The following is a 16,045-nucleotide window of genomic DNA, read 5'->3' on the forward strand; positions in this document are numbered from 1 at the left end:
AGTCTATATACATTTTGCATTGTGACTTAGTACTACCTTTGTGATATAAAATGTGTATGTATACATATAGATATAAAATGTATTTCTTACTGTGAGCCATGATCAAAAAAGTTTGAAAGTTACTGGTCTAGGCCTAAGACACATTCTCCTTTATCTGCTTGCCTTTGGCCAGTGAGAAGCAACCTGGCTTAAGGTAATTTACATACAAATGTAGACTTTCCTCCCATTTCAGTGGAGTATTATGCAACAATAATGACAACAACCTCAACAATAATAATGGAACTAACATTTATTGAGCTCCTATTAATAACGAGCCACTTACTAAGTTAAGTGCTTTACATATATTATTTCATTCATTCCCCATAACTATTCTAAAGCTAGAATACTTTTTATTATCTCCATTTTACAGATGAGGACACTGAAAATTACGAAGTTTCCTGAATTGCTTAATATCATACACTAAGTGGTAGGACTGCAGCTTGAATCTGAACGTAACTGAACCAAACTCTTAATGTCTTGTCACCTAAGCAACCATGTGACCCTGGATCTGTCCAGCAGGGTCTGGCTAAGGGGACTGTTTCAGGGAAGAAGTGATACAGTTCATCCCACCCATGGGAGTGCAGTGTTGTTCAGAGCATGAGCATTTCCTAAGCAATGGTATTGTTCTCTCTACTCTGTTCAGAACAAAGGAGAGAAGGAAAAGAGATGCTTGGGTTGGACGTGACGACAGGGTATATTGAATTTATGGATGTGACCTTATGCCTAGCACAGTGCATGAGGTATAAGCTATATTCAGTGAAGGCTGCACTGAAATGGACTTACCTAATCCTAGTCCCAATTATGCTCTTGGCTGCTAAGTGATCTTGGCTAAGTCACATCATCTCTCAAAGCCTCCTAAAGTACCTGTGCTGGAGGTTATTTCAAGGATAAAATAACACTGTAGAGGAACTTAAAGGGCTATGAAAATGTAAAGGATGAAAAATTTAAAAGCTGCCTCCATGTGGCTACTTCTCAAATATACCCAGGTATTTCATTTTTATATTTAAGAGGCAGATTTTCTCATGGCATTTTTCTATACAACAAGATAATTTATCCAAGTTGCAAATACTTGCATTTTCCCCATGGGGCATAAAAGCTATTGTAATTTTAAATGAAAAGCAATGTGATCTATTCACATCTTCATTTTTTCTTAACTGGTTTTTGCGTCAAAAAGGTTGCTTCCCCTGGCTTAGGAACTCTTCAATGTGCATGCTGAACGCTAAGTGACCACCCTCACTGAAAAAGGGTGAAGGAGAAGGTGAAGGTCAGTCTAAACCCTGGCTCATTAGAGTGGGAAAGGCACACAGGGGAAATAACATAAGAAGGAAACCTGTAACTAAGATTCTATGACAATGAAAGGAATGGAAAAACAGTGAAAATACAGACGAGGAAAAAGGAGAAGGTTAGGAGGGAGATTTCGAGATAGGAGGCTCTTCCCACACAGGGTAAATGAGGAACTGCTGGAGAAGTGGTACCCAGCTCTCTGGAAGAATGAAGAGACTCTGTACTCGAGGGTGGGAACAAGGAAATGAACTAATGTCAGGGCACGCAGGTGTCTACATATAGTCTTGCCCTGGCCAATCTGAGTGTGCGTCTACCTGCCATGTTCATGTTAAGAGGGAATCTTCTGAGAATTCCCAAACTTGCTTGCCCCAGTCCATTCCTGCTTCTCTATGTGAGAGGGATGATGCTATCAGAGGAGACAAAGGAAAGCAGCGCCAGGGATCACAGAAGAAGTTGAAGGTGCCAGGAAACAGCCGTATCTCATCTTCCAGTTAATCACTGGGACCTTGGGAGATCTGGAGGCTTTGGGAATGAAGAATTAAGAGATGGAGTAAAATAATAAGATTTGCGTTTCTGGATCCTAGCTTAAGATACCAGAATGAAGGGACCTGGTTAGGAGCAAAAAATTGTCATAAGGAAACACACTAAGTTTACAGGAATTTTCAGAAGAAAATATTTGGGAAGGGGGTCAGAAATAATAATTATGGCCTCATTATGCATAGAAAGGGTCATAAACAGATTAAATAGGAGATTTTAATCCTAAAATGTAAATACAGCCTTCCAGGTACCTTTGAGGATAGCAAAGAATGGACTCATGACTAGAATGTAACCACTAGTGGGGATTCCCTTGTATAAAAAAGCCATGAGTCTGAGGCCAATATAAAAAAAGCAAAGATAATGTAGTTGAAACAGATTGGTGAATATCCTTGTGCCTTAGGTACCAACACAGAAGGAGAGACAGTTTTGTACCTAAAATTTATATTATGGGTCACCTGGCCCAATGGAGGAAGAGATAACATGTTGTTGATGAAGTTTACAAAGGCAAAACTCAAGAGCAGGGTGGGGATGGGAAGACTTCAACTAACCAGACATATGCCAGAAGTTGCATCCTACTAAAAGTTAAAGGGAAAAGTTTCTGACGTGCCTGCTAATATAAGCTTTCAGATGGCAAATAAAGCAATAAGAACTGCAACGTCGAACCAAATTCTGACAGGAGTTCTTGGCAACAAAAATACCAGAAACCTTAGGAGAAAGTCACTGTACTATCTTTTAGTTCAGATTCACCAAGAAAGAAATGATGAAAAGAATGAAGTTTGTGTCTTCAACTTTAAAACAATAGTATTTTAAAAGTTCTGGAAAAAGTTACATATGACTGTTATGGGTTTAACTGTGTCCCTACCCCCTGTCAAATTTCTTATGATGTAGTCCTAACCCCCAGTACCTCAGAAAATGTGACCTTATTTGGAGATAGGGTCACTGCAGATGTAATTAGATGAGGTCACACTGGAGTGGGGTGGACCCCTAATTCAGCATGATTGGTGTCCTTATGAAAGGGGAAATGTGGAGACAGATGCACAGGGAAAATGTCATGTAAAGATGAAGGCAGCGATATGGCTGATGCTTCTACAAGCTAAGGAATGCCAAAAATTGCCAGCAAACCACCAGAAGCTAGGGGAAAGGCGTGGAACAGATTATTCCTCACGGCCCCCCGAGGGAGCCAACCCTGACAACACCTTCGTTTTGGACTTCTAGACTCCGGAACTGTGAGACAAATGGTTGTTTAAGCCACACAGTTTGTGGCACTTTGTTACAGTAGCCCTAGCAAACTAATACAACGACCTTAAGGCCTGATTAGGAAGATACTTGAAGAAGGGTGAAAGCTCTTAGGAAATTCTGCCATCATAGAAAGTTCTGATGAGGCAGGGAAAAAAGTATCTAAAGAATCAATATGGCTGCCAGGAGATGTGCATAGCAATCTTGGTTTTCAAAAGGAAAAAAAGTGAATTTTGTAAAATAGAGTCTTTATGTTGATTCTGAACCACTGTCTCTTACTCCTCAAACTAGCACTTCAGAGAACAGGAGTAAAGATAACAGGCACTGGAGGCACAGCCTTTGAGTCTGGAATCATGTCTCCCTAACTGTCTATGCTTCTGTGCTCAGCCTTTCTACACTGCAAACTTGAAGCATCATGGAATGCTGCCAGAGCTGAGTCACCATTTAGATATGTTCCCCTCCTCTCCCAGTGCTTCCAAACTCATCAGTATGTTAAGATTTCAGCAATTATTATACCTCTTGTCCCACGAGGCTAAACTCATCTGTCACCATGCTAGTAATAAATTTGATCATTCGTTTAGAAAAGGGTAATTAAAAACAAATTTAACCATAATTAGTTGATTTGAAGTATCACTATCTAGAAAAAAGTTTTCTGCTTTTAAGGTTGTATCAGTGCTCAGTTATAAAATCAATCTTACTAACCTCCTCGAGCAAAGCTATTGGATGGGTTTACATCCAAATGTCCTGGCACTACCTGCTTAAGCACAGTGGACATTCTTGAAGTCCTCCTTTCAGTCCCTAAAGTCAGCCAAAAAGAAGAACAAAAACCATGTCGTTCGGGTTAACATTACTCAAATGACAAAAAGTTATCTTCATGTGTAGCATGTCTAATTGCTGCCAAACATTGTACTTTTTAAGTACCCAAAGCTTTAATAGAGATAACAAGGCACTGTTACTATTTCCTCAGAGATACACACATCTGCAAGATTATAAAGAGTTAGGTTTGGCAAGTGCAATCAGAGAATTTAATGATAAATGAAACAAGGCATGCATGGTGTTACTTTACAAGAAAAGCCACTTTCTGCTTATGTTGAGCTATTCAAATAGCTGATTAAGCCAAGGAGACCAACTTCTCAAGTCACATGCTCCTGTGTCTAACACATTAGGGTTACCTCTACATGAACCCTTTGGGGTTCCATCACATGATAACTGAAACAGAATATTAGTACAAGTCTTAATGGCTTCATCCAAATCTAGTGAAAACAAACTGTACTGAAAATCATAAAAGGCTGCAGAAATGTCAGGAATTTCAAAGTTATACATGATGATTTTAATAAATATACATTTAATAAACATGTTCAACTTACACATTCAACTCTGTAATATTTTAAAGTCTATGTAAAACAGATTCCAGGAAAAAAAAAATCCCACATGACTTTATGTTTTCCACCACCTCTCCTATTACTCTTTTAAAAAGGAAATAATTAAATCTCTAAAGTTGGTTACTATTTACTAGAAGTTAATAGTGGTACCCTGATGTCTAAATAAAATAAAGTTATAGCCCCACAAGGTAAAACATTAAGGGGTCATGTTGAAGGAACAATGCAAATAACTAAAGAGACTAACCCTAGGAATGAATATGACCTTTCACAGTTGTCAAGAAGAAAAATATTATTAGAACTTACCTGGAGACAGAGCAAGTGCTGGCCTGACAGTAAGGGTGTTATTGCCACTGAGTTTCTGATGGACAGAAACTGCACTCAGTAAGGCTTGCAAGTACTTTTCTTGTTCTATGCTACTGGAAGATTCTAAAGAGGAGGTAGGAGCTATAAAAGGAAAAGATATTACATAAAACAAACTGTATCTATGTTAATAAAACAGGCTCTCTCTATATACATACGCTTATTCTTTCTATATATGGTCTTCAAGTTACCGTACCCAAATATAGAAACCAGCCCCACTTAAAGCTCCAAACTATTAAATGGCTAATCCTCCTATGATATTGGTTTCACCACACCTACTTCTTGATTGCCCCATCATCCTCCCAGAAAGAGCCCAGGTCTGGAAAACCAACATACAGCCGGTCCTTCCAAGCACAGGTGCAGTTTGTCATCAACCAATCAACTCAAAATAAAGATTCATAAAAGACAGCATGTCCTTGATGATCTCCCCCAACCACTCTGTCCATGCCACTGTTTGGGAGCAGAGGATGGAGCAGTTTCCCTCAGCATCCCAGAATGGGCAGAGGTGAGAATATCCCAGTACCAGTAATTTTATTCCAATTCTGTCACATAGGCCTAGGGGATATGAACTTGTAGAGGGTTGTTGTGGAAAGAGAGGAGGAAGATGAGAAGACAAGAGCAGCTGCTGCTCAATTCCCTGGTCCTTTTGAAAGAGGATCAAAAAGTATGCACAGATGGAAACAACTGTCAGAGCAAGTCTGGGTTGGAGGGAGTCTGAGCCTGGCTTGTGTGGAGTAAAACAGAATCACTGAAATTGGCCCAGGCACTTTAAAGTGGCATCGGGAGGGATTCACTGGAAGGACAATAGATATTAACAAATTTTCTTACAAGGTGAATAGGAAATAAATAGTTAGCATTACTATATTTTTGTATTTTATCAACTTTAAGGTGCCATCATATTTTATAAACTCTAAAATGTCATCAATTATAAGATGCACCACAATTTTATGTACTAAGACTAAAAAACTCTGCCATTTAAACCATGACACAATTATTTCTGTCACATGAATTGTAAGTTGCATTCCAATTTCAAAGATATTAAAATGTGAGCAAATGTGTGAGCTCAAAAATGTGAAATATAGTAAATTTATATTGAAAAATAAGAAACCAGTGGAATAAAACAATTTCAATTTTTCTAACTAAAAGTTCAGTGATATGCTCATTAATGCTTAGTGATATGCTCATTAATGCATTAATGCTGAAATGATTCTCTCTCTTTATATAACCTACATATGCTGTGTTCTATTATACCCATTATGTGGCTTGGGAGGATTCCTCTGGGCAGAAAAAGTTAAAAGCCAACTGCCTTCAATTACACAAAAATGCCAGGTGAAATAATAACAATAACAACAACAACAATAATAATATAGCGTGGTGTGTGTCATGCCCTCAGTCAACTGAATGATCAAAGATGTACTGGCCAACTTTTAACTTTCAGGAAGGAACAGATGAGAATAAAGAAGAGATATCAAAAAGCACATGGTTCTACCTACTGAACCACTGAACTTGAGTGAGTTCATTTCCAAAGAGGAAAGAATGCAGCAGCCATCCCTAAACTGGATCTGATATCTTAGCGGTCCTTGTTTAATTTTATTGAGCATCTACTTTAAGCTAGAAGTTATGAGAAAGCTTAGCAAAATATAGCTCCCGACTGACCTCAGACCTCAGACATGGTGCTCAAAAATATCCTCAGAAAAAGGGGCAGTGCATTTAGTGTATCTTTTTTAAGTTGGCCAGCCTCTGGCTTCCTGAAAACCTCTCTGCTTGAGAGCTCCTAAAGCAGCATTTTGGTCATTAGTTTGCGTGTGTGTGTGTGTGTGTGTGTGTGTGTGTGTGTGTGTGTGTGTGTGTGTGTGTGTGTGTGTGTGTGTGTGTGTGTGTGTGTGTGTGTGTGTGTGTGTGTGTGTTGTAGGAATGAGATAGGATATCTTATACCACATGGGACAGAATCCCTATTTGCTTCTGAAGCGGTTAAATATATTTGAATGCTTCCCAAAAGAAAAGAAAATGATTAGTATATGTAACCTGTTTCCATCTGTGGATACTCTGGTTTGTGAAGTGAAAACAGCCTAGAACCAAAGACTTCATTATGTTAATTTCTATTAAAATCCAAATATAAACAGACATATTAAGCAAGATGGCAAATTCAAGGTGGAGCCCCACATTGTCAAGTCTAGTTCTTAAGCTGTACATGTATATAGCACCGTGGAAAAGGCTATGTGTGAGAGGCTCGATGAAAGGGTACAACTGGCATTCCCAGATTTTACTTCCTTCATTTTTTGGAATACTCTGAAGTGGAAGGATCAGAATACTGCTGTAAGAGAGCTGCTTACCTGCCTGAGGGGAGTTCTGAGATTTAAAAAGGCCAACTACTCCCTTCCCATGGAATCCTCCAGATCGCAGAAGCAGGGTACTGCTTCTTGAGTTCTTCCAACATACAACAGGCAGGCGATTGTGTCGATAGCAGCGGGCTACTCTTGGTAAACTACTGTCCTGTACAGCTTGAGGTACAACTAAGAGGCCAGGATAGCTTTAGGGACATGGAAGGGAGAAAGAGAATAATTTGGATGGGCGAGGAGGGGTGGGGAGAGGAGAAGAAAAAAGAAATGGAGAGAAAGAGAATATAAGAACATGAATATCATAATATCATAGTAATTTTCTAAGACTCAAACATATTGGTGGAGTGGTAAGACATATATTTCAAACATGAAACTAAGTTTTAACTCAGTTCTTTAGGGTTTGAGAAGAAAAGGCCTAGATGGTGAAGACAGCTAACTCAGCCACTAATCTGTATTATTATTATTATTTTTAATAAGCCTCCTTCAGTGATACTGCAGCCTTTTGCTAAGGAACAAGCTTAGAAAATGAAAACGTTACAAAGAATTATTAAAAAGGCTTCTGTTAAACGTGATTTCCCTTGCCTTATACATGACTTGAAATAATGATTGCAAGATTAATGTATTTTTAAAAATTAATTAATTTATTTATGGCTATGTTGGGTCTTCGTTGCTGTGTGCGGGCTTCTCATTGCAGTGGCTTCTCTTGTTGCAGAGCATGGACTCTAGACGCACAGGCTTCAGTAGTGGTGGCTCACGGGCTTAGATGATCTGCGGCATGTGGGATCTTCCCGGACCAGGGATCGAACCCATGTCTCCTGCACTGGCAGGCGGATTCTTAACCACTGCGCCACCAGGGAAGTCCCAAGATTAATGTATTAGTGTCAACTTTATGAGAATGACAAATCAAACTGTCAACTCATTGGATTGCTGAAATGACAACAGAGAATAGAGTACACTAATATTTAGACTGCCAGAGATGGTGAAAGGATTAAAAATCAAAACCAAATGATCTTTGGTATGAAAACAATTCGTTCAAATGTCAAGTACGTTTAAATATTTTATTAACACTACATGTTGATAATTAAAAAAAAAGATTAGCTCGTAAAGTTACAGGATATGATGCTGGGAAAATGAAAATCAGGCAAGAGACCTTGTTTTTAAAGATTACTAAGTACTAGAAGACAGGCAGCTTTCAGAGCATTTCTTTCCTTTAGTTTATTTAGAAATATTAGACCCAAGAGATTTCATATTAATAACCTCCTAACCTCTAATCCATGTCTTTTTTTGTGACTTTTTTTATTGTGGTAAAATATACCTAACATGAAATTTAACATGTTAGCCGTTTTCTGTGCACAAATCAGTGACATTAATACTTAACCAGAGATACCTTGGAAGTATTCTGAAAACCTAGTACTTCCATGCTTCAGGAAGTTACAGGCTGTATTCTTCTAATACCACAAACTGATAAAGAGACCTAGCTACAGACATAATCATTCAAGAAGACTTCAAAAGCAGTTCCATTATTTAGGGCCCTCTATTTCTTTTTAGAAATCCATATCACTAGCACCTAGGTCAAGAAATGGACCATAACCAGCATCCCCTGTGTCACCTCCCAATCACTATTTCTCCCTCTTCCTCCTCAAAGATTATCACTATCCTTGACTGCTAACAACATGGATGAGTTTTGCCTGTTTTTTTGAATAAAAAAGGAACGAATAGAATTTATTTTTTTGTGTCTGGCTTCTTTTGATCAACAGTATGTTTATGAGACCCATCCACGCCTTTGCATATAACTGTAGTCTGTTCATTTTCATTGCTATATAGTAGCCCACTATGTGATTATACTATTTATCTATTCTTCTATTGTTGATTTTGAGTAGTTTCTAGTTTTTGACTATGTAAGAAACACGTTGCCATGAACATTCTTGCAGTTGTCTTTTGGGAGAACATATGCATTCCTAGATGGAGTAGAATTTCCAACAGATACATGACAGATTGTGCACTGTTCAATACATGTCCAGAAGTTTAGTAGATGCTGCCAGACAGCTTTCTAAAGCTGTTTAACCAATTTACAGTCACACCAGCAATAAAGAGTTCTACTTGCTCAACATTTTTACTAGCATTTTGTATTGTTGGTCTTTTAAATTTTAGCAATTTTTGCAGGTATAAAGCAGTCTCACTGGGACTTTAATTTGTATTTATCTGAAGACTAATAGGTTGAGCATTGTTGGAGGATGGAGGGAACCAAAAGTACCCACCAAACTGAGAAGGCATCTTGAGACTAAAAAATCAGACAGGCAGCTCCATATAATTAATGGATCAGTTTATTACAGGGTAACTAACTCATAGGGTGGGATCTAGATCGGGTGAATAATGATGAGGAAACATTCTCAACTGCACTCCAAGCCACTGAGGGGCCACTGGGACAATTTTATAGTTAACCTAGGGTATGGGGGTAGGTGCTTGGAAACAGGATGTGCATTCTCAAGTTAAGAGATATGAATAGGTAACTAGTCTCATGGGTACTGGGAATACTTAAGGGAAGGTTTTCATCATTGTTTGGGGACTAACAGAGCATAGAGGCTACCTGGTCCTAATGATCATTAAACAATATCTATTAACTACAAAGCTCTTGATGACAGAGAAGTGATTCACTGCATAGTACAGTGCTTGGTAGGGTCAGCGAAAGACAGGAGAAACCGTAAGGGCCCAAGATGGCATCAGTTATGCTAACAGCCATACAAGCATCTTTTCAGATATTTATTGCCCACCAGGATATCCTCACAAAAGAGGATATCCTCTGCCATTAGTTATTGCCTTTTTACTCTCTTAATGATGTCTTCTGATATATAAGACTTCTTAATTTATCAATTTTTTACTTTCTGGATAGTGTTTTTCCTGTCTTAAATCTTTCCCTACTTCAAGGTCATGAAGATATTCTCCTGTCTTCTGGAAGCTTTTAATTATTTTAACCTTTTACGGGTAGATCTACAGATCAATGGGAATTGATTTTTGTCTATGCAGTGTAAGGTAGAGGTCAAAATTAATTTTTTTCTTGTATGGATATCCAGCACCATATATTGAAAAAAACATCTTTTATCCACTGCTCTTAAGTGCTATCTTTATATAAACCCAGTGTTCTTATATGTTGAGATATTTCTATATTCCCTCTTTTGCTCTAGTGGTCTGTTTGTCTATTCCTGTGTACATCCCATACTGCCTTAATTACTGTAGCTTTATAAGAAGTCTTGATATCCTGCAGTGTTATTCTATAAGACTATCCTGACTACCTCTAGCCTTTTGCATTTTAGTGTAACTCTTAGAATCATCTTTTCAATTTCTGTAAACATTTTTCTGGGATTTTGATTGGGACTGCATTGAATCTATAGATCAATGTCTGAAGAAATCACAGTTTTAGAATATTGAATATTCTAGTCCAAGAACATTAAATATCTATTTATTTGTATCTTTAATGATCCTTAATATTGACTGTTCCATGTAGAGGTCTTACTCATCTTGTATTAGATTTATTCCTAAGTATTTAATGTTTTTTAGTGTGACTTTAAGTAGTATCAGTAGTACTAAAATAACATCATTTAAAATTTCATATTTTAATTATTTGTTTTTGGTACATATATGACTAATTTTTGTATAATGACCTTGTACCAGTGACCTTATTAAATTCACTTATTAATATAACAAGTTTATCTGTTGATTCCTTCAGATTTTCTATGTGTATAATCAGATCATCTGTGAATAATACAGTTTTATTTCTTTCTTTTCAATCTTTCTGACTTTTATTATCTATTTTTCTAGTCTTTTTGTACTTCCTAAGACCTCTAGTACAACACTGACTGGAAGTGGTGATAGTGGGCATTCTTTTCCTGATCTCAGAGTACAAGTTTTCAATAGTTTACCATTAAGTAATTTTTGCTATAGGATTTTTTTAGACAGTTAGGAGATTAAGGAGCTTCCCCTGTACTTCCAATTTGCTTAGGGGTCTTCTGTAAAAAATCATAAATATATATTACACTTTATAAAATGCTTTTCTGTATACAATGAACTTAAAACACTTCGTAATTCTTTTAATGTGGTGAACTATGCCGATTAATTTTCAATTGTCAAGCCAGTTCTGTATTTTTGTAATAAACTATACTTGTTTATAATAAATTCTGCATGAAATGAAACTTTTGTCATTATGAACCATCCTTTTTTATTGCTAGTAAAATTTTACTTTAAAAATCTACTTTAATATTTATATAGTGACAATAGGTTTTTTTAAAGGTAGTTTTGCATGGTGTATTCTTTCTGTTCACTTTCAACCTTTTTGTAATCTTGTACATTAGATAAAGCCCTTAAAAGCAGCATAAAGCTTAAAAAAATTCTGATTACCTTTTTCTTTTAATTGGAGCATTTATCAATTTATAAGTAACATAATTACTGATATATTTGAATTTAAATTTACCATCTTACTCTTTGCTTTCTATTTGTCCCATCTGTTCCATACTTCCTTTTCTCTCCTTTCTTGCCTTCTTTTGGATTATTTTTTATTATTCCATTTCCTTCCTTCTAATAGCTTGAGGGATTTATGTTATTTAATATCACCATAAGTTCTTTATAATAAGTGTTCTAATAAGTGGTCTGTTAAGATTTTATTTTGTTTCTGACAGATTGAAATGATAAATAATGTCTGTTTTCTCACTGTCAGGTATGATTTTGATAGCAAGCTTCTCAAATAGTAGGACATCACACCTTACACCTTCGCTTACACTTATATACAAAGAGAATATAGTTAGAACGATAGAGTATCAGGAAAATTACTGCATACTCAACAAAATCACAGCCTTTCAGTACTTAATGCAAAAATTTTATCTGTCCCAAATCTCACACTATACTCCCAATCTGTTTCTCAAGTTTCACATTGGTATTTGCACATTTGTCATTTAAAATGAGATATCTATAATTCTTTGAGAACAGTAGGATTGAAACTAATAGTAACATTAAGACAACTTTCTAAGATATGTACAAGGCTTACAACTTACAAAGTACTTTCACAGCATTATTGTATTTAATCAAACCAGTAATTTATAAATGCAAAGAATAGAATTTACCTGGAAATGAAAATGATTAAACTTGTGGATGGTAGAAATGTAGTTTTAAAAGATATAAAGCATGGAATAGGGCTTAACAGATATATAAAACAGCAATAGACAAAAGAACAGAAAAAAGAACATGTGTTCATTTACATTCTTTAAGTAATATCTCCTGAAAAAATTCTAATTAGACAGCATAAGGAAACCCTACCTACACTTGGGTTAGCAAATTACAGCCTGTGGGCCAAAACTGGCCTTGCCCATTTATTTATGTACCGTCTATGGCTGCTTCAGTGGCAGAGTTGAGTAGCTGCAATGAGAGAACATATACCCTGCAAAACTGAAAATATGTATGTACTATTTGGCTCTTTAAAGAAAAAGTTTGCAGACCCCTGACCTATAGCAGATTTTCATCTCTCCTCTCTGCCTGGGCAAATTCTATTCTTACTCAAGTTATCTCAGACATGTTAGAAGAGAGGCAAATGGGAAGAGAAAGACAAATATGGGAAATTCATAAAGCGGACAAAAACTTTTACCATTCACTTTCTGATCTAATATAGGCACTGTTCAGTGATATAACTACTTCTGAGAATGTCAGTGAGATGCTTGCACATGCTGCATAAAAAGTGTCCCTTAAACACACATACCTCTGGACACCTTGCTCCTGTTTTCTAGCATCTCTCTTTCTCTCTGTGCTATGGATGCAAATAGCCCATTCAAGATGCAAATGGAAGGAACGAAAGGTCTCTTTTTGGACACCACCAACAGACTTACCTCCGGCAGAGTGAATACATCCTGTTGGAGGCAGTGATTCGAAAGTACTCTGGTTTTGAGCGAGAAGAGCTGCTACTTATGGTTCCCAAACCTAAACGCTGATAGTCTCTGAAACAAGCTTTTTCCACTAACTGTTCCATTGTAGATTTCTCCGAAGCCTTCAGGGTGGTACTTGTGGGGAGTTCACTATCATCTGAAACTGTGATGGCAGAAACAGGTTTTGAAGAAATGATATAGCTCAAAGTAGAGGATTAAAAACTTCCTTCTGAAGAGGATACTTAACCAAGCGAGGTTTATATTAGGGCTAGAGGTGCTATGTATACCAAAATTAAATCATGTAACTTCTCTGAGGAATCATTATGCTTAAACATAAATTAAAACTGTAACAGTCAGGAAATAAAACATCAGGAGCTCAACTAACTCAAAGTGTCAGGGAAATTAACTCAAAATTTCTAAAAACAATCTAATTTTGAATTCATTACCCATATTTTTCTGTTTCAGTCAGGCTTGCTTATTAATGTCCACCTGTAGTGATTTGTTTAGGACTCTATAGAATAAACATTCATACTTTGTGAGAGACTAACCTGTCAGTAAAACTGATCTCTAACATGATCACTACACAAACTCATCATTCCAGGTTTCAGTTAACTTCAAACAGCATAAATTTTTATTAGAAATTTTTAGATTAAGCAGAAGTTCACTAGTGGGAAATGACCTTTCTTAGGTATGAAGGAGTTGTATTTGGTAGAAGTTATATTTTGTCAGAGGATGTGGTATATATGGGAAACTCCCTCACAATTTTGCAATCGCAGGTTACAGAATCCTTTAAGATTTTAGATGTTGGAAGAATTCCCAATAATGAAGTATTTTAGGGAGGATTTTAAAAAAAACAACATTCCTAATTGGTACTGCATGTTCTAACTAAAAAAAAAAAAAAAAATTTCCATGTTAAAGACTCTCTTTACTTACTTCCCTGTTTATTTTTAAAGTGAGAGAAGTCAAATTAAGCTTTCAAAGTTTTTGGAAATGTACTCAAAGTTCTAAAGTCAAAGGGAATGATATGGCTCTCTTCCATTAAAAGGAAAAAAAAAACCCCAGCTTATCTCTATAAGACTTTGTGCTTTAGTTTGTGAACTTCACAATGCAAATATATCATTAGGTATCAGTTTTATTTGTGTTGGCCTCTTCAGAGGAGCAAAGAGCATTATATAATTTGGTCTTTTGGTGGAATAACTATCATAGAATAAGTTTTTGTTCTGTGAAATCATAAAATCTTTGAATTAGAAGTCAATAGTGATGGGTAGCAGTAGTTTTTGTATGGCTTTCCATGTGACTGTGAGAAGCCAGGGTTCCAATAAATGGTCTTTTCACTGCCCCCAGAGGCAAGCCCGTAGATACACATACTGAAATGGAGACCTTTAGCTAGTGAGCTCTCTAAAGGTGAGGTTTCTATCTTTAAAATGTTCTTGTTGTTATTAGTAGGAGTAAAAGTAGCAGTTGTATAATCACTGATTGAGTCTAAGAGCCTGAGAAAGAAAAGGGTACAATGGCATCCTCTCTATTAGACCAGATTCTCTCTAGTGTTAATTCCATAAGCATACTTGACACTAGGTTAAGGAATAACTTTTGCTGCTAGTTTTCTGCCTTTATTTTCCTGACGGAGAGTTATCTCCACTTCCCAGATTCTGCTCTTTTAAATATTTAGCAGGCACTTTTTTCTTATCATCTAAGAATGCCTTCATCTTAGGCCCCCATTTTGATTAAGAGTACCCACAATGTTCTTACCAAAACCTCAAATCTTCAACTTTGAATATTTAATGCCCTTATTTCCTTATTCTTATTCCATAACAATAACATATGGGGGACTACTTTATACCTAAATTTTCTATGTAGTGGGGTTTCTTTCTTTTTCCCTTTAATGAGACCCACATAACAGTGGCCAATCAGCTCTATGGATTTGGTAGAGGAGGAATATAACTTAACAAAATCTTATCTGAACAATGGAATATTGGGAAAATAAAAATTTTTTTTTTCCAGTTCTGAGAAGCTGGTAAGTGCCTCTCACCTTATTAGATAGATCTAGGTTTTTGAGAGTCAGGTTTAAGTGCAACTATGTCTTAGTCTCTTGTTCTTACTCATATAAGAAGAAAGATACAAAGTTCATTCATGAAGGAAAAACAAGTTCTCACATACCAGATATGTCATCCTCTTCATTCCATCCAGGACGGTTCACTCTCTCTTCCACAATTGTCCCTGTCCTCCTCTTCAATAAATACTGCCGCCCAATCGTCATTTTCCCTGCCCTTTTGGCACCTTTCACAATTGTTTTTGAGAAGGTGCTACAAGTCACAAAACCAAAGAGAATGTCAATTTAATATGAAGATGCCACTTATATTTTTTGATACCTACGTTGCTCAACTTGTTTCTTCTCTATTCCCACAGCCACTAGCATTGTCCAGACCTTCATTAAGCCTCTCTTTCTTTAGATCACTTTTTATATGTCAGCAGACTAATTTCCCATAAAACACTGCTGTCATCAGGACACTGTTTTAGGCAAAAAGTGCAAGAACCTAGAGTGGGACACAAACTACTTATCATTCCCCATCTAAACTCCTCAGTTTGGCTTTTTGGTCAAGCATGCCCCTAACCTACTCTGGTTATCCATGCCACTCCCCCCACCAGTTCCCATAGACTATGCTTGCGGAAGTCCTCCTCCATGGAAAGCCAGCCTGCCTCCTTCTCTGCTGATTCAAACTCTCTACTAACTCATAAGTTTTTCTTTAAGATCTTGACAATTGTAACTGGCAACACCTTTACTTATTTCTTAAGTGTTTTAAATGTGTATGTGTGGTGTCCTGCCTTCTGACACTAGAAGCCTTCTGAGATACAGAAAAGAGTAAAATCATTCCCCTCTTTGAGAGGAGAAAAAATAAGAAACCAGAAATTTGAGTATCCTTTTGAGAGTCAGCTTTAATTAAAGAGAAACTAGGATTTAAGTCAT

General features: G+C 36.8%; 1 protein-coding gene across 2 annotated transcripts in view; it reads right to left on the reverse strand.

Moving 5' to 3' along the window:
• The window catches only part of SBF2 (SET binding factor 2), a 460,581-nt gene that overhangs the window by 43,030 nt on the left and 401,506 nt on the right, over window positions 1-16,045 (reverse strand). Inside the window, exons 25-29 of one of the 2 annotated variants that reach the window (XM_082844309.1) lie at window positions 15,238-15,383; window positions 13,045-13,243; window positions 7,172-7,368; window positions 4,782-4,922; window positions 3,799-3,894 (exon numbers count right to left, since the gene is read on the reverse strand). In XM_082844309.1, the coding sequence (XP_082700435.1) occupies window positions 3,799-3,894; window positions 4,782-4,922; window positions 7,172-7,368; window positions 13,045-13,243; window positions 15,238-15,383 (779 nt within the window). The remainder of the gene's footprint in view (window positions 1-3,798; window positions 3,895-4,781; window positions 4,923-7,171; window positions 7,369-13,044; window positions 13,244-15,237; window positions 15,384-16,045) is intronic. The other variant, XM_082844306.1, reaches the window with a different exon arrangement.

Source organism: Leucopleurus acutus (genome assembly GCF_964270905.1).
Source record: "Leucopleurus acutus genome assembly, chromosome: 8".
In the NCBI taxonomy this organism is placed as follows: domain Eukaryota; kingdom Metazoa; phylum Chordata; class Mammalia; order Artiodactyla; family Delphinidae; genus Leucopleurus; species Leucopleurus acutus.